The 19,269-nt window shown below is 36.6% G+C and overlaps 1 protein-coding gene across 1 annotated transcript in view; it reads right to left on the reverse strand.

Moving 5' to 3' along the window:
• Positions 1 to 3,939: 3,939 nt before the first annotated feature.
• The window catches only part of SLC17A6 (solute carrier family 17 member 6), a 55,330-nt gene continuing 40,000 nt past the window's right edge, over positions 3,940 to 19,269 (reverse strand). The window contains exons 4-12 of the mRNA XM_039345569.1: positions 17,088 to 17,202; positions 14,674 to 14,761; positions 12,894 to 12,980; positions 11,001 to 11,143; positions 10,073 to 10,222; positions 9,214 to 9,346; positions 8,081 to 8,191; positions 6,861 to 6,988; positions 3,940 to 6,388 (exon numbers count right to left, since the gene is read on the reverse strand). Of these exons, the coding sequence (XP_039201503.1) occupies positions 6,053 to 6,388; positions 6,861 to 6,988; positions 8,081 to 8,191; positions 9,214 to 9,346; positions 10,073 to 10,222; positions 11,001 to 11,143; positions 12,894 to 12,980; positions 14,674 to 14,761; positions 17,088 to 17,202 (1,291 nt within the window). The 3' untranslated portion in view covers positions 3,940 to 6,052. The remainder of the gene's footprint in view (positions 6,389 to 6,860; positions 6,989 to 8,080; positions 8,192 to 9,213; positions 9,347 to 10,072; positions 10,223 to 11,000; positions 11,144 to 12,893; positions 12,981 to 14,673; positions 14,762 to 17,087; positions 17,203 to 19,269) is intronic.

A 19,269-nucleotide genomic window follows, 5' to 3' on the forward strand; every position in this document is an offset into this window, starting at 1 on the left:
GTGCATTCTGGAGGAGTACGAAAGCAACTTATCCCAGATATCATGCGTGACAGAAAGAGGGAGAAGACCATTCACAAACTGAGCAGGGGGTTGAACTAGATGATCTCCAAGGTCCCTTCCAACATTATTATTATTATTATTATTATTATTATTATTATTATTATTATTATTATTGATCATCGCACAGTCAGCCAGATGTTCAGACTGGATTTGGCATTTTGTCTACCTATCGAGTCCTTACCCAGGACCTGAGATAGGCAGATGTGGATGTTTGATGGTATTACAGATATCGTCGCAGGATGGAAGAAGTTCTAGTAAGGCTGCCTTTTGATATTATTATTATTATTATTATTATTATTATTATTATTATTATTATTATTATTATTATTATTATTATTATTATATTGTTGCTGCAGATACTGTGGTAAAGTCTTCAGTTTCTCAACATTTTATCCATAGGTATAAAATAATAAAGAACTCCATTTGGAGGAACTGCCACATATCATTCTTGCTTTTGGACTTGGCAATGTGCATTTATATGAATATGTATTTATACAAATCATGACAATTCGAATTGTCATACTGAGTTAAGCCAGAGTTTACAGCATCTTCTTGCCTAATCTTGGCTTTCCATACAGAGTTAATTCAAGTTAAATCTGAGAACTGACAGATTAAACTGAATCCAATAGTTTCCAGTTTTGCCATCGCCTCACTATAGTCTACCAGATGAACTTGTATGAAAAGGGGGGGGGAAGAGGAGCGAACAGAAGGCCTCAAATGTTTTATCACTCTTACCTGCTGATATCAGAGTGGTTTACTTTAATAATAGGAGTGGCTCAGTGGTTAAGTTGCTAGGCTTGTTGGCTGGAACCTGACAGCCCAGGTTCAAGACCCGAGCATCAAATGACCGGGTAAGCTCCCGTTCTCGCACCAGCTCTGCCAACCTATCAGTTCAAAAGCACATAAATGTGAGTAGATAAATACTTACTACTTTGGCGGGAACGTAATCACACTTCATGATGTCCCTTATAGTCGGCAACAACAAGCGGAGTAAAAATCCACAGGGACTCTTTTACCCCTTTACCTTTACTTTGCTTTAAATAACATTTCCCCTGAAAATAACTTGAATATTTTCAATATTTTATTAATTAATAATTATTTATAAAATGATAAAGGGTGGAACTAAGTTTTTAACTTCCACAGAAGCTTAAGACATTTGATCCCTGCACACTTACTTAAATAACCACACAGAATACATAAGCATAAATAGACAATTCTAACTAGCTGACAATGGAACAAGGAGAAATGAAGATACTGTGATTAAGCTGAAAATTCCTTCCATACTAATAATGCAAGATTACCTAGGAGAGTGATGGCAAGCCTTTTAGTGACCGAGTGCCCAAACTGCAACCCAAAACTCACTTATGCATCGTCGGGTGTTGGGTGGGTGTGGCCCATTGGCTGGGTGTGGCCAATTGGGTGGGCATGCTGCGGTGGTAATGGCAGACTGGGTGGGACTAAAAAGTTCAATCAATCAATTCCAACTTTGCAAGATCTTTTTTTTCCCACAAGAAGTTGAAATTGACTGATTGATTGAATCTTTTTTTTTTTTTTTTTGCACATGGCAGCAGAAGCCTAAAGCGAAAAGGTTTTATAAAACCCAGCTGAAGGCCTAGGACTGAGGCGACGGTGCGAGTGCCCACAGAGAGAGCTCTGAGTGCCACCTTTGGCACCCGTGCCATAGGTTCGCCACCACTGACCTAGGAAATGTTTATACCAGCGTTTGTTTTTTTTTAAATCATCAGATCAATAGCTCTGGCTGAGAGGGAAAATGAAACTCCAATTATCTATCTACAAATGACATAAAAATTCCATTCTAATCAGATTATATTTTTAGTCTGAAATATTTTGGAGTAGATTAGCTACTTAGCTTCTAATGAAACATAAAATGATGCAATTTTGTTATGGACTTTCAACATTTTGTTATATCTTGATATAAAATGCAATGAAGCTGCTATTAAGGTGTTAATTTGCTACTTGGATTGGAATGTGTGCTTGATTTTCATATTGCTTCAGAGCTTACACCCCCTCACTCTCCCTAAAAAGAAAAAAAAGAAACACTTTTTTTTATCTCTCTCTGACAGGGCCTGAAATAAAGAGTTGATCTTTCAAATATAGAAGCTTTTCTCTGTGGCATTTCTTCTGCTTCCAGTACTTGTTTTCACTCTTTAGATCCCAAAGAGAATTTCATTTTGATGTATAGATACTCTTCTGTCAGTGTTATTCAGCTGAATAGAGGTTCTTTTTTTTTTTAGTTTACCCATTGACATTTATGGTATTTTAACAATTCACAAGCCAGAAGGGTGGATATTTATTTATTTTTGAAATGGCAAAATCCATGCTGAAGGTAGATTTGTAAGCTGAAAGATATGAATTTGCATTGAAGATAAACAGCACCATGTGAAAAAATATTGCCAGATAATTCATTGAATGAAATTCTTTTTAGGTAGCACTAATATTTCAAAACTATGAACAAATAAGCAGAACTCTGAATTCTGGTAACACACACACACACACACACACACACACACAGAGAGAGAGAGAGAGAGAGAGAGAGAGAGAGAGAGAGAGAGAGAGAGAGAGAGTATATAAAATACTTGAAATTTAGCCAATTATTTAAGACCTACCTTTTGATCTAATTTGAAAAAAAAAAAAGAATAAAATAGGCCTATGTACCCAAAAAAGAAACTAGTGTGGTATATTCCATCCTTCCACTTCTATTGTCAACAGACTAGTTTTGAAGTCCAGAAGCTCATAATCCAAGGTTGCTGGATCTACCCTGTGACAGGCATTTTTAATTCTCCCAGCCATCACAAAATAAAGTGGGAAACTTTTGTTTCCCTATATTTGGCCTTTTAAAAGATTTTAACTCTAGAGGTGAAAATAATTACAGAAATCCATAATAGCATAATCAACTTCAGCACCTCCATAGGTAGACTTGATCAGCCTGGCCAATCTATCCACCACACAGCCTTCTACTTCTTTTCGTTCTCCTGGGTCATCATGGGGTAAATGGTAAGCCTTACCAAGGAGACTACAATGAGGTTGTTTCTGCCAAATCAGAAGCAACCAACTTTCCAGTATGTAATTCACACAACATGAAGCAAGGGCAAGGGAGTTAGCTTACCAGGAAAAATTAGTTTATTCCTAGGTAACTTTAGACTCACCTGGGGCATAATCTCATTCACTCTGGGTTATGCATCGTTTAGAGCAGGGATCTTCAAACTTGGCCCTTTTTTGACTTGTGGACTTCAACACCCAGAATTCCTCAGCCAGGCACACTGGCTGAGGAATTCTGGGAGTTGAAGTCCACAAGTCATAAAAAGGCCAAGTTTGAAGATCCCTAATTCAGAGCAATGCTTCTCAAAGTTGATAACTTTTAAGATGTGTGGACTTCAACTCCCAGAATTCCCCAGCCACACATCTTAAAAATTGCCAAGTTTGAGTACACTGATTTTAGAGCTTTTCTACATAAATGGATAACAGGAAAAATCAATTTTGGATTAGGGTGGCTAATCAGCAAACAAGGCCAATATATCTGATTCTGCCATCAATCAGTTTGGAATTGTTAAGGAAGCACTGGTAGGTTACAATGTGATGAACTGACTTAAGAACCAATGATGGGAGACATGTTGGGACGTTTCATTTGGCAGAGTTGAATGGCTAGATATTCCACTGGAACTCAGCATATAATGAATAGTTTGTAACTCACACAACCACTTGAGAGACACAAGTGTCTGTTTTCCTTCCTAAAAATAGAACCGGAAAGAAATGGCCCTGGGGTATTATAGTCCTGGGTAGTTATGTGTGGCAATTCAGTTTTGCAAAATAGTTAAGAACCAAGTCATAGAAAACATGTTGAAAGAAAACACCCAAATATTTTTTCTTTATATATAAAAGGATAAATAGAGCATTTATTAACACTTTTTTTAGCAGCAACAAAAGTGACACAGTCCACATCTTTTCACAGCAAAAGCTATGGCCACATTTTACATCACTTTGAGGCACAAAGCAAAATGTGTAATTGACTTTTTTCTCTCTCTCCAGATAAAAGTAGGGGTAAGTTTAGTACAAGAAAAGAAGGAGGGGAGGGTTGGGAAGAAGGAGAAAAGAGGAGGTGGAGAAGATCCTTGAGTTGTATATTGCAATAGCAGGGCCTTAAAATACTAGCACAATACAAGGAGCAGATCAAAAAACCTGAAATGGCTTTTTAACATACAACACTAATCATTTCATTGGAGCTGGCAAATGGATACTTTTTTTTAGAGCATTAAGTGGTCTAGTAGCAGAATGAACTTTTTATTGTTGATTAGTCCTGTCTGTTTTGCTTTTGTAAAATGTATTAACCCAAACTGTCTCAAGGATCTACTGCAAGCTCAGTAGTGATGGTAACAAAGATTAAAAGATCATGCACTTAATAGTACATGGCACTTATTGCTTGGTACACTAACATTACAATTCTTATAGAAGAACGTTCTAAGAAATACAAGGCCTTGATCCAGAGCTCCACATTCACGGAGCTCATTTTCTTGGGCTTCCCTAGTCACTTCAATGGGAATGGCAGGTCCACACGCACATAACAGATGCACATATTCTGACTTGCTCCTCAACTGTAGCAAATGCAAGCCTGCACATGCAAAAGCTTGGTGGGCCTCCTAGAGATCTTCCATGGTCTCGGGTTTCTGGACAAGACACAAAACTGCAATCCATACCCCAGTGAAGCCAGGGCCCAACCTCCCATTGGATTTGGAGAAATTAGAATTGCACTTGAGCACTGTAAAAGTTACCCTCTTCTGCAGCCCATCCCCTGTGGTTTGCCACTTTGGGCTCACTATGGAAATGGCTGTTCCTACTCTGTGGGTCCATTATAGTTCTATTGGTTTGCAAGACAAATAGAATTTATTTTAAAATTCAGAAATCTTTAAAATAGCACTATTTTCTATCATTATACAGCATCTGCAATAAACTATGACTTTATTTATAGAATTGTGGCACAACCTCTGAAAACATGAAAAACTATCCAGGATTAAACAAATAATTATTTTATTTTTCCTTTTCTTGCATTTACTTTAAAAGGCTTTCAAAGAAATACTTGTTTCTTCTAGGGCTATGTGTCTGCAGTATATTTTTCTTTGGATTTGTCTGGGTGAACATAAGATTTATTATGGCTAGTAATTTATACAAACAATAACTATAAGAAATACTCTTTCATCTTGCTTATTTATTCTGCATGGAAGGTCAGGCTAAATATATATCTATTTATATATATTTACTGGTTGATAGCTATCAGGAATAACCTGACACAAACAACTGCTGTATTGGCCTGCAAATAACAGAAATGAAAAGTTTGTGCCTAAATGTTCAATGAAAGCAACCAATTAACAAAAATAAAATAGCCTGACGATATATAATCATAATAAACATTATATTTTAGACTGCTCTGTAAAGTCTCAATTTAATTCTCTTTAAAGGACTTGAACTGGGGCTAAAATGGAAGTCTTACTCGATAAGAAATACTTGATTTTGATCAACCATACATTTCTTACATTGTACCAAGTAAACCTACACACAAACAATGTTTTGTTCTCTTTCAATACGATATGTAAGTGCATTTTTAAATGATCAAGAAGTTTCGGCTTTCTAAACTGAACATTTGATGTCCCAACTTGCATGGTAGTTGTGCTTTTCCTTAGTTTTGAGTTTCTCACTCATTTATACTGCAAAGACCTAGTTTCCTGTGCAGTTTTGACCAGATAACCCTTAAAACTCTATAGCATGGAGACACCCAAATGGAAGTGATGAAATGTCACAAACTCATACAGATTGCACTTGAATGGTAGTATTTCTTGGTTTTTATAGTAAGACCTTCTTGTCTGATATGTGTTTACATGTTTATGTCACATTGGTGTCCGTGTGTGTGTGGTGCACGCGTGCGTAAACAGTCACAATGAATAAATCACAAACACTACAAAATATACCCAACATAGGCCTGTTATGAATAATCCTCTCCTTCCTTGTAACTATATGAGTCTTGTGCTTCTTCTTGTACAAATTCTTCTCTCTTCTCCCAGCCATCTGGCCAGCCACCGTTAATCTGGGTTGTAGCACCATAAGATTTAGTGGTACCATAATTTACATAATTCTGAGTAATGTCCCCTGTTTCTTCATCAAGTTCATCTTCGTGAATGAAGCCACATTTTTCTTCACTCGTCTGTTCAGGGTCTGCCCAAGGTTGCTTTTCTCCTGAAGCAAATATTCCGTAGAATATGACTCCCCCATAATGGACCAAAGCAGCAATAAGAAAGACGTACTGCCATTCTTCACGTGTCTATGACAAAAAAGATGGGGCCATCAGAATAGCATAGGAGGCTCAGGTCATACTACCAGAATAGCTGTTGGGGATTATTTTGGCTTATACTGGTTTTTATGGAACTGTATCTAACTATTGTACAAAGGAAGAAGAAAATGAACTTTAAGGAGTAAAGGGTAACAGGGAGAACTAGCCTGAAAAACTTGAAAAATCTTAAGAGAAAATAAGGACAATATTTTTTAAAAAAAAAATACCCAAGGAATGTTATCCTTATTTCTCATCTTATTCACCATGGACTTTCATTAACATCATAAGGTGAAGAAGCTAGTCAGAATTCACTTTTATTGTAGAATATAACATGTGAACTTACACCACTTATACTTGTGACATGTGATAATGAATTTGATCAGATTGGAACATAAGTACCGTTTTTTTCAAGGCTAATAATAACCAAAACTACTTTTGGAAACTGTAATGTAGCAAAACTTACTTTGTTTTTTGTCATTGCTCCAACAATTATTGGGCACACCATCCCAGACAATGTTCCAACTCCATTTGAAATCCCCATTAAGATACTGGCATACCTCGGAGCAATATCTAAATGATTGACATTGAATCCTGTAATATAAAATAATGCTTGTTAACAGAGCCGTAGAAAAAGAATATATCACTAAATGTTTGTTTTACCTATTATGTTTAGAACAACATTCATAGTAAATCTTAAGATGATATCAAATTCATTTCTATCCATTTATATTCTTTCCTACTCAGTGAAATGTTGAAAATAAATTATATGCATGACCTCAGGATCTGTCTATCTATCAGTAAGATAACTTTGCAAAAATGGGAAGAACAGGACCAAAGCTGGCCTAGTGGGAGAAGCTCGCCAAAGAAAGATAGGGATGGATCTGGAGGCACTGCAGAAAATATCTCAGATACATGTGAATGGGATAATTAGTCAGATAGTGGTTAGAAATGTGACTGCTGCATTCTAAAGCCATTCCTCCATAAGATCCAGGGTTGTATATACACAGCTCACTCTACACTTCCTGATACAAAATATATCCAGATGCAACATGAGGGTAAAACAGAAATACACACAACACAATATATTATCCATAAAGAAATGAAATAGACAAATACAGATTACTTCTATGGTTAGTATCCAGAGTGTTCCATGAGTTTTCCCTAATTTGCTCTTTTTTTTTTAAACCCAACAGAATTCTGGAAATTAATATGTAAAGGGATTCAGAATGTGTCAGCACAATTACCCTCTGCAGCTGAACTAATGGTTTCATAGGATGGAAGACGTTGGTCAAAGATTCATATGATGGAAGAAGTTGGCCAGAGAAAGATTTGTCTGACAAATAGTCCAGAGACTGCAGAGAGAGACTGTGGCATGAGAATTTGGTGACTGCCCTATTTAAAGCCCACTTTATCCTCCCTGTCAACCACATGCACCAGAATGAAGTATGTGCAGCCCAGCACATGCTTTCTGGTAGACATAGGCCATAAGAGATATAGTGATGCATACCCACATCCAGTTATAACATATTACCACATCGAGTTACAACATGCAGAAGAAAATACAGATATTTCCTTTGCCCATTGCTAGTAAAAGAATTCCAGAAGCTAAGCTCTGTATATATTTCTCATATTATCTTGTTTATTATAATGGAATATATTACACTGATAAAGAAATTAACTTACCAGATATAGCAAATCCACTGAACCCCACAGCAAGAACAAGGAAAGAAATGGCCACACCTCTAGTATGAGAATATCCAACTACCAAGAGAAGGGTTGCTTCCATTCCAAACCCTTGGGGATAATAATAATAATAAAAAAAAACTTGATAATGCTTATTGTTCTTTCAGAGTATTTAGTACAGCTAGGTAGAACAACTAGCCAGTCTTAGCTTGTTTCGGAAAGCTAAGCAGAGTAAATTTGGTTAGCAGATAGAGGAGAGACTTCAGTAAACAATAGAGTTGTAGAATAGATTGGGAAGTCAAAAGGTGTTGAAAGAAGACAGTGATAAGCTGCTTCCATATTGTTGCCAGGAAAAGTATATATACAATATGTACAACCACTAAAATGAACTTAAAACAGAGAAAATAAAGCATAGCAGCCAACAAATTATAAAAGCCCTACATCTTCATCAAAACTGCCAGGGCAAGCTATTGTATATAAACAGGCAGTAAACCTCACACTTATTTACACTGATTCTGTTATCTAGCTAGGTAATGAAATGTCTGCAAGCAATTAGCCATGCTCAGAGGACACCAAAGATTCCCATAGTTCAGCCCTGAGCTACATATATTCTCTTCTGTTCAATTGGTGAACAGCCATCTGGTAGATACCTTACTGCATACTTCACTGAGCTGAGTTGGATTAAATTACCTTTATCATATCTTCTAATTCTATGATTCTGTATCCATGAATTCAATACAGGTGGAACTTAACTGGAACTTTATTTACCTTATTCTAACCCTAACTCTTTCTCTAGACTATTAATGAACATCAGTGATGACTGACTATCATGGTCCAAGTATTAATCAAGGATTTTTGAAACTGCTGTTGTTGGTTGAGTCTCTAGTTCATGTCAAACTCTTTGCAACACCATGGATCCCCCCCCCATCCTCCACTTTCTCCCAGAATTTATCCAAATTTATGTTCAGTGTATGGTTATTTTGGTTATGCTGGTACTTCTATTTTATAACAGTTACAAGCAAAGCAATTTTGTACTCTATCAGTTTATGTGAACCTATTGTGAATTTGATATTTTATGCAGTGCAATACTTGTAGGATGTTCCAACAAGCCTTTTAATAACAAGTAAACTTACCTCCACAGTTCATTATCTTCCTGACTGTAGTGGTTGAAAGAATTTGCTTGCTTCTTAGAAAATCTGCAATTTGTCCCCCAATAGGCACAATAATGGTCATCACTAAATGTGGCAGTGCAGACAGCATTCCCACCTAAAATCAGAAATTTTAATAAAAAAGTACTGATAGAATAAATGAATTGATGGGGGGAAATTTAGCAGATAAACAAACTCACAACGGTTCCTTTAATGATCTGAAGGCCCTGAAAAATATGACTTATGATTGTTTTTCACACATATGACCATTGCAGCATCCCTATGGTCATGTGATCAAAATTCACACACTTGGCAACTGACTCATATTTATGATGGTTGCAATGTCCCAGGGTCATGAGATCAACTTTTGCAACCTTCTAACAAGGAACGTCAAAGAGGAAGTCAGATTCACTTAACAACCGTGTTATTAACTTAACAACTGCAGTGATTCATTTAACAACTATGGCAAGAAAGGAACTGGCTTCTCTAGATAACTCCTAGGGACTCAAATCATTTTCAGGGCACTGCCATTCTGTTGGGAGGAGGGAGGCAAAACACACATACACACAGAACACTACACTATAGTTACCCACTTTTTATTTTTTAAGATTTTATCTGGCTTCCATGAGAATCAGAATCACTGATGAAAATACAGATTATGCTTAAGGATAATGCTTTGCTTCATGAAAGCTAGCTTCTTGCTTATTTATCTTGCTTGTTTAATCTTTTTTAAAATGGTGGGATAGGAAGCCTAGTGAATATTAAGGAAGGTTCATATATTTTATGTTGAGATCCAAGAACCTTTACAATATGCCAGTTCAAATTTCAAGTAATAAGAAATTACCTTACTTATTTCAAATCCAAACACCTCTTCAAAGTAAGCAGGTTGACTAATAAGGAGCAGATAAAAAGTCCAACTTCTACAGAAGTTTGCAACAATGATTGCATAGACCGGCATAGAAGTAAAAAATTTTCTCCATGGAGTCTTGTATTTCTGTAAAAGAAGACAGCAGCTGGTTATTTCTTAGACATATTAAAGAGTTTAAAGCTGCTCTTAGTGTGCACGCTTCCGTATTTGTGCTTTCTCACTTGCATGTGTGAAAAACAAACAGAAACTGTAAATTCTGAGAGACCAGGATTACAGCACTATAAACTACAAACAATATGATACATCTTTAAAAAACTATGTTCCAATTACCTCCCACACTTTTTAAAACTAGATTTCATGGTTTTACTCTATTTTTTGTCATTATTGTTAATCAGCAGAATCACATATGAATGTACACGCCACATACGACTGTTCATGTTATTGATATATAACTAATTAAATAAATAATATAGATAGATAAATAAATAAATATATTTATTTATTAAATATGTAAAGGGAAACACAATGTTAAAAAAAGAAAAAAAAGAAAAACAAGAAGAGAAATAGAATACATAGTCTGTTGACTTATTTTGCTGGCCTTTGATTTGATATGCGTCATCACATACATAACCGCAGAATCCTTAACTTATCTATGTTATTATTTAACTTTTAACATTATTCTTGGTGTTACATGATCTTTATCCTGAGGTGAAGACTGGAGTGAGAATTCAAAAGATGAGATTTAATATAGCAATTGAATTAAAAAAAAAACAGTTAACAAGATTAAGTGCTACACAGCTCAGATGAAACCATCTTCATTTTTAGTACAGTCCCTGACTTAGCTAGCAGCTTATTGTTTTTCTTGAGGTCTGTACAGAAACACACACAGCAGTAAAATCCTTACTTCCATTGCTCCTAGAAGATTAGCACTCTCTCCAATGCTTTCTTCTATGTATCTGCGCTCCTCATCTGTAATTGTAGGGTGCTTTGCAGGACTCTCATACGACACCAAAATCCAAAACATATACCAGACAATGCCAAAACTTCCTGTTGGACATAATAGGAGGACAAATTGAAATGAAAATCTCCTACTCAAGAAGTAAACATTGGTTTTAGAAAATCACCTGTTTGAAATGTTACTTTGTTTTTTATCTAAGCAGACACTCTCCAAATAATATCTCTAAGTTTATGAACATATTTTAATTCTATTTCAGATTATTTAATCCCCAAGGGACTAAGAAAGTATGCAATCCCTGGTGATTCTACTATTCTGCTAGAATAATTTATGGGGTACAGTTGGAAAATCGGATGTAACCCTATAAAAGCAGGGATGTAACTTCTTCCTGATCACAGGAATCCTCTTCTGTTAAGTTAAGCAAATGGGTCATATGTTCATTTATTCACCATGACTTCCATGATAAATTGAATAGTTTTAGGCCTTTTCAGAAGATTCCATGAAATACAATGGGTACAGGCTACAGCCATAGCAGTCCAGCTGAAAAATACCACCTTAAAAAATACCACCTTAAAATTCCTATCCAATTCGATAGACTCCTTGCACAAAATGAAAGAGGATGCATAAAATAAAGCACAGTGGGGTGAACACTGTCTTTCGGGCCTTATCTAGTTTGGCCTCCCTCTTGAATCTTACAGTGGAGAAGGGGAAGAATGAGAACTACGGCTAAACCATGGGAGAAAAGGAAAAAAGCAGGTAAAATAAATCTGATTCTCGGCATATCATCCACATATGGATGGAATTAGTTGTACAGTGGAGAATTATTTCATCTCCAGTTTCATTCTTCAAATTCACATGTTTAATATAATTGCCCCTCTTCTCCTATAAACAATGTTGACTTAAAAATGGTCAAAACTTTGGAAAATCCTAACATTTCTGAAAACACTTGGAAAATTACTGGACTCTCAAGAGAACTTAGGAAACAATGCATGGATGAAATTTGAGACATTTGGGATGGAATGTTCAAATTATTGGTTAACATTTTATGCCTTCTAAAGATGATCCTTCATCTGGATTTATCTCAGATTTGTAAATAGTTACTGTACATACAAGAAACGTTCCACCTATTGATTTTTTTTCCTCCCTAAATTCAATTGCTATCAGTTAATTTTTCAGTTAAAAACCCCACTTGACAGAAAACAGAAAAAGGACTTTACAGAAAGGTTCTTTCTGCTCCTCTACAGTTTCTTGCTGAGAATCCTCTATGCCTTTTACAATAATTAACTTCATTTCCATAAAAAATTATTCTAAGCAAAGATCAGATTCGTGGATGGAAATTCAACCTGCCCTGTTTTACACTGAATTAAGTGTAACATGACTGAGTCACTGTCCTCATTTAAGCCAAATTTGACAGTGTGAACAATTCCACTGTTTGGGGAATTGTATTTCTAGGCAATCTAATTTGTCCTTTTTGAATGTTCTTTCTGTCTAAATTCCCCCAGAGTTTTGCTCCTCTTGTTTCTAATGTATTTATACATAGCATTAGAACACAGCCATATTCTGACTCATAATCTGGGATCCCAAAACTAGATTTGAGCTGTCAATTTGTTCCAGAAAAAAATCAGAACAGCATTGGGGATGATGGACTCATAAGCAAGGGTTTACCAAAAATCACCATTCCTCGTTTTCCTGAATTTCAGAACATTAATGGATAGAGTGACATTGTTGGATATGATCCTAAATGAGTGCTTCATCCTTCCTCTCAGATTGTAGGATTATATTTATGGTTGCTAACTTTCTCTCATTACTTTTCTAAAGCAAGATGAGAAGAGAAGATCATACCATACAGATAGAACACAGAAGACCATCCTGTATATTGCACTAAAATCCCAGCCAATGGCATTGCAATGACTGCACCTGCATAGGATCCTAGAGAATGATAATTAAAAAAAACACACACACAAGTAAATTATAAACATCTGTTGAAATGGCATCAAATCTGAAATTCAATTCCCATTGGCATTTTGGGTATCTGCAGGGGGCAGCAGCATTTCATATCTCATGATATTATTATGTCAATTATGTGATGGGAATCTCATTGTGACTCCTATTGGGTGCCTTTGAAAGACATCTTTCTAGTTTCTAAGAAAACTGTTCACTAATATCTTCTGGTTAAAACGACCATATGAATTATTTAGGTCTTTCTTTCCTAATCTGTTTCTTTTCAGGTGTAAAAGAAGTTGAAAATAAATGAAATAACCTCTACAAATAATCCTACAATCTTATTGGTTAATGTTATCAGATGATTAGTTCATATAACCATCCTATAAATCCAGGAAAAAAATGTACCCAATAAACAGTAGCCATGAATACTTAAAAGATTCTTTTGGATGCACTTGTCTTTATTTGTCAAGCTGGAAAGCTGACGTAGTATATTAATTATTATTGTTGTTGTTATCAACCTGAATCAATCCATTGCTGAGTGAAGGTCTCTTCATTGAAGCTTATAGACCATAAACTACCATTGTTGCCCAGTGTAAATTGATAGATAAATATATTTTCAATTTCCCAATCTAGGACTGAGAGTGATGGCCTCAAAGCGCTTCCTGTGACTAAAGGAAGAATATAACCTGCATCTTTCTGCATTTTAACTATATACCACACCATCTTCAATGTATTAATATTGTGATCTATATGCTATGCTTAGATTCTTTAATTTAATCTCACAGCTACAATGGCTTAACTATGTCCAGACCTGTAAATTAACACACAAAAACTGGGGAAACACATTATTCTTCCACAATTATTGATTCAGACTGATAAATCCAAATATCCTCACCAGAATAAGATGTCTAACATTCAAGAATCAGTTCTCAAGTTTTTAACTTTTGTTCATGCAAACAAAATGAGTCTATTCATGAGTCTGAATTGTTCTCTGTGGAAACAAAGGCAAAGATACGTGTCCCAGGTTAATGATGTGAAATCGAATTTGGGCTAGTCACTGGGACCAGAGATTTATGCTTCCAAGCATCTTCCAAGATGCTGGAGCCCATCTTCAGGAAATTTCTATACTGGAATACATGCTTTGGGCTGTTCTGTGAGTCGTGTTTATGTGATGCCTTCCTACTGGCAGATTTGTGTGTTGATAGCTGGCAATTAGCTGTCATTTCTTTCAGCTGCAAAGCCCTCAGCTCCTAAGTATTTGATAGGCTGGTAGTAATTCAGCACTCTTGTTAATTCAGCCTCCTGTCAGTGCTAAATTACCACCAGCCTATCAAATACTTAGGAGCTGAGGGTTTCACAGCCCAAGGAAATGACAGTCAATTGCCAGCCATCAACACACCAATCAGCCAATAGGAAGGCACCACATAAACACAACTCACAGAACAGCCCAAAGCACATATTCCAAGAGAGAAATTCCCTGAAGATGGGCTCCAGCATGAATCCGAAAGCTTGGAAACATAAATCTGTGGTCCTGGTGATCGACCCAAATTTGATTTCACAAAACTCACTCCAATCAATATGTGTGAATATTGATGATGAGCTGCAGAAATGTGTTATTTCAGTGTATGCTAGAAAAAGGAGAATGCAAAACAAGTGAAATAATGGAGATGTCACTTACCACAGAAAGATGTAGTTGCTAATCTACTTCTCTCTAAAGGAGGAGCCCACTTGCTCCATATTCCATGGCAAGCTGGATAAGTTACACCCTGTGAAGAAGGTTATTTGATTTACAGATGCTACAACTGACATACAAATAAAAGGTTAAACAAAAGGGGCAAAAGTATTTATTTATTTATTTAACTTCTTATGCCACCCATCTTGCCAAGGTGATTCTAAGTGGTTTACAATTATTCAGTAAAAATACCATATAAAACATTAACATCATAAATTTAACATTCATTAATATTCAATTGACCACGATGTCTAATCTGTTAACTACCCCCAAAATACCACCCTCCATCCCTACTGGGGTCCTAGGGCTAGTTGGCAGATTAGATTACGTCTTCAAGCTCTATTGCAAGGCCCAAAGGGTGGATGCAGAAATGATAAGGCATAAAATCGGAGAGTATTTGTAGGTAAATCATACACTGAAAAAGAGGGAAGAGTGGGAAATGTTGATTATGTGTAACATATGATACCCTTGAAATGTATTAATCCTTTTTCAGTGATTTTCTGGAACTTGAGTCAATGTTCTTTTGGAGTTTTTTCTCTTCTGATTCATTAATTTTATGCATTCCCTTGGCAACTGATAATAACATTTTAACTTTGATCACTGTTTTTATCTTCACATGGATAAGGACATTAAATCAAAAACAATGTACAAAATTAGATTATGAGCACATGGTGATGTGCAAGATACATCTCTTCTTTTTTCATTTCTTCACTGGCAAGAAGGAAGAAGACAGCAAAAACAAGAAGAGAGCAATCAGCAATGGTAGCTGGGAGAACCAACGGGGTCTCTGATGCCTCTGCTTCCAGTGCAGAGGACTGCTGCATCTTTTTTGCAGAGAGGACAAGTGATCAGAAACAAGAGTTCACCTTGCTGCTGTTCTGCTCTTCCGCTCTTCTTGAGGCCCATGCCTTGGCTACCATATTTTGATGGCAAAATCCAGATGTCCACTAAACATGGTAGCAAGTATTACAGAAAAAAAATAACTTTTTGCTGCTATCTAGTGGTCATACATATTTTTGCAGTCCAGATATGGCTGCCTCATCCTTTTCATGCTGGTGGCCCAGAGGGAAAGGTAACAATTGTGAAATTTGTGCACATTCACATGCATGAACAGGGCCATGCACAAACACAGCCATGTGCACCTGCACAACACCACCAACGCCCATTTGCGCATGTGCACAGGTGCTACCCCCACCACTGCTAGCCCCACGCACAAGCGTGAACGGGCCATGCAACCGCATGGTGCTAGTGGCCTCATTTGTGCAGATGTGTAGGCACTAGCCACCACCTCTGCTAGCACCTCACACATGTGCAAATGGACCGCACAACCCGCATGGTGCTAGCTGTCCCATTTGCGCAGGTGCTAGCCTCTGCTGCTAGCCCTATGCACATGTGCAAATGGATCTGCGGGCTCTAGCACTAGTGGGGGTATGTGCATGCACTGGCCAGCCTGTCCCTTGGCCTGGTGGCCAGTAGGCCACAATCTGACAATGGGACACAGACCATAAGTTGGGGACCCCTGTCTGATATGATCACAGAATTATAGAGTAGGAATGGACCTTAAAAGTCATATAATCTGAATATCACACTGACATCTTAACTGTCAGTTCCCAGTTTATGGATACCTTTTTGTTGCTTTTTGATGTGTTTTCTTGTAATCACTTACTTTTCCAATTTCTCCTGCCTCGTTTTTGAACAAACAAAAAGTCTTAAAAGAGATTCTGTATTTGCATCATCCCATTTATGCATCAAATACCTGACCATTTATGCCTTTCTATAGCTTATGGGATATTTTTACTTTGGAAAAGCACATTTGAGGTTATTTTCCAGTACGAGTGAGGCTATAGCCTAAACCAAGTGGGGCTCCAGTCAAAATAAGTTGGCTTGTGCTTGTTCAGGTAGCTCCCCACATCTCACAAAAGCTGCATGCATAGAGAGGCATCGGACTCTCCAAATTGCCCCTATTTTGGACATTTAATTTGAAATGGCCCCTTCGGGATACTTGAAAATGCCAAGCTGACTAAGAAAGGCAAAATGTTGACTCTTAATTTGAAACAGCCCCTTCAAGATACTTGAAGATGCTAAGCTGATTAGGAAAGGTAGAGAGAAGACAAGGGATAAAGAGAGCGGTGAATTGGAGGCAGTCCAGCACTGGTTGCCCAAGGCAACTGGGCTTTCTTTTCCTCTGAAGTGCTTATAGGAATTGGCTTCATTCATTCTTTTAATGCCATTGATAACCTGCCCCCCCTCGTTTAGTAGGCAAGATGTTGGAACAAAGTGTCACATTGAGGGTCATAATAAAGGGAAGCTGACTGCTGATTCAAGCTGTTCGTAGAAGAGTTTGCACTTCAATCCCCTACCTCAACCAAGCCTTGCAAGATTCTGACAAAGATGACACATCCAAAATGCACCCGAGCAGCAGATGGTATTAGCATGTTGAGGGTAGATGTCAGTAGTATCGCTGCACCAAAGACCCTGAAAGAAATTAATGGAATTATTGAGAACTATGCCTGAGTGCTAGTAATCATGTTTACATTGTGTGTAGAGCTAATAATGGATCTAGATCTGTGTTCTCTATAAGACATAGATTCTGGGATTGATCCAGGTTCAATTCCACATTTATATCTGGAAACTGGGTGAGATCCTCAGCCCAATTTACTTCACAACTTATTTGTGAATAAAATGGGAAATGTGTTCTCTTGCGCTCCAAGAGAAAAGCTAGAATATAAATTGAAGAAAAAAAATTAAATGCCCAAATAATTATTTCTTAAATAGAGAATAATTTGTTATTAAATATTTAATATTTTCTGATCACCCCAAATCCATCTTTACATGAAACAAGTATCTTCACTATTTAAAAAACCCAGTTGCAATAAATTTTGAGTGGTAAGATTAACTATAGTACTAATGTTGAGATAATAATAATAATAACAATAACAACAATGACAATAATAATAATAATAATAATAATAATAATAATAATAATAATAATAATAATAATAATAAAGTTGGAAGGGACCTTGGAGGTCATCTAATCCAACCCCCTGTTCAGGCAGTAAACCCTATACCATTTCAGACAAATGGCTGTCCAGTCTCTTCTTAAAAACTTCCAGTTTTGGAGCATTCACAATCCTGGAGGCAGGTTGTTCCACTGATTAATTGTTCTAACAGTCAGAAAATTTCTCCTTAGTTCTAGGTTGCTTCTCTGTTTGGTTAGTTTCCATCCATTTCTTCTTGTCCTGCCTTCAGGTGCTTTGGAGAATAGCTTGACTACCTCTGCTTTATGGCAGCCCCTGAGATATTGGAACACTGCTATCATGTCTCTCCTCATCCTTATCTTCATTAAACTAGACATATCCAATTCCAGCAACTGTTCCTTATATGTTTTATCCTCCAGTCCCCTAATCATCTTTGTTTCTCTTCTCTGTACTGTTTCTAGAGTCTCAACATCTTTTTTACATTGCAGTGACCAAAACTGGATGCAGTATTCCAAGTGTGGCCTTACCAAGGCATTGAAGAGTGGTATTAATACTTCACATGATCTTGATTCTATCCCTCTGTTAATGCAGCCTAGCACTGTGTTGGCTTTTTTGGTAGCTGCAGCACATTGTTGGCTCATATTTAAGTGCTTGTCCACTAGAGCTCTGAGATCCCTCTCTCAGTTGCTACCATTGAGCAAAGTACCATCTATACTATACCTGTACATTTGGTTTTTCTTGCCTAAATGTAAAACCTTACTTTTTTCACCACTAAATTTCATTTTGTTAGATAGCGCCCAATGTTCAAGTTTAGTTTCCTTTTAGTTAGGATATATAGATTACTTACAATATCTTTATAATATGTTATAGATTTACAATATATTCATATACTGTACACAACTACTACAAAAGCCCATTATATTAAGTTGGATATTCTGTCCAGTCCAAAGCTAAGCCTTCTGGACCCCTACAAACAAATCACACTCTGTGAACCAAGAAGTTTTCTTTTCCTCTAATTTATAACTCTTTCCAAAAATTATACATACCAAATATATCTTCAGAGAGACTAAAAGACCTTCAAAGCATTCCTTTTAGACATCAACCTCTGAAGATGGATTAGACTGTCTATAGAGAAAAATATCTACTAATCATTACCTTGATCAAATATCCTGAAGTATTTTAAAGCCATCAGTTATACAAAGAAGGATAATTCATAATAATATTTGGGGAGCTTGCCTTTAATCATTCATCATATCATTGTTCATTTGAGATTTTATAGCTGAACATATCAAAATGTGATATATTGTATTTATGTCCTCTAATAGAAAAGTTTTGTCTGTTGGAGCTTGATCTCCAATGCTATGTGGATGTCATTACCTGATCTTATTAGGCAGTGAAAATCTGAATGTGAAAATACCTTTCAAGCTGTGATTAGGGGGGGAAAAATAGCCTCAAAAATGTGCGTTAAAGGGACCCCTTGAACATGTTGATTTGGAAAGAGGAAGCCATTTATTTCAAATCAGTTTTAATCATCATCATCATCATCATCATCATCATCATCATA

The sequence above is a fragment of the Crotalus tigris genome, unplaced genomic scaffold, assembly GCF_016545835.1.
Source record: "Crotalus tigris isolate CLP2741 ecotype Arizona unplaced genomic scaffold, ASM1654583v1 scf7180000017961.1242950, whole genome shotgun sequence".
NCBI classification, from domain to species: Eukaryota; Metazoa; Chordata; class Lepidosauria; order Squamata; family Viperidae; genus Crotalus; species Crotalus tigris.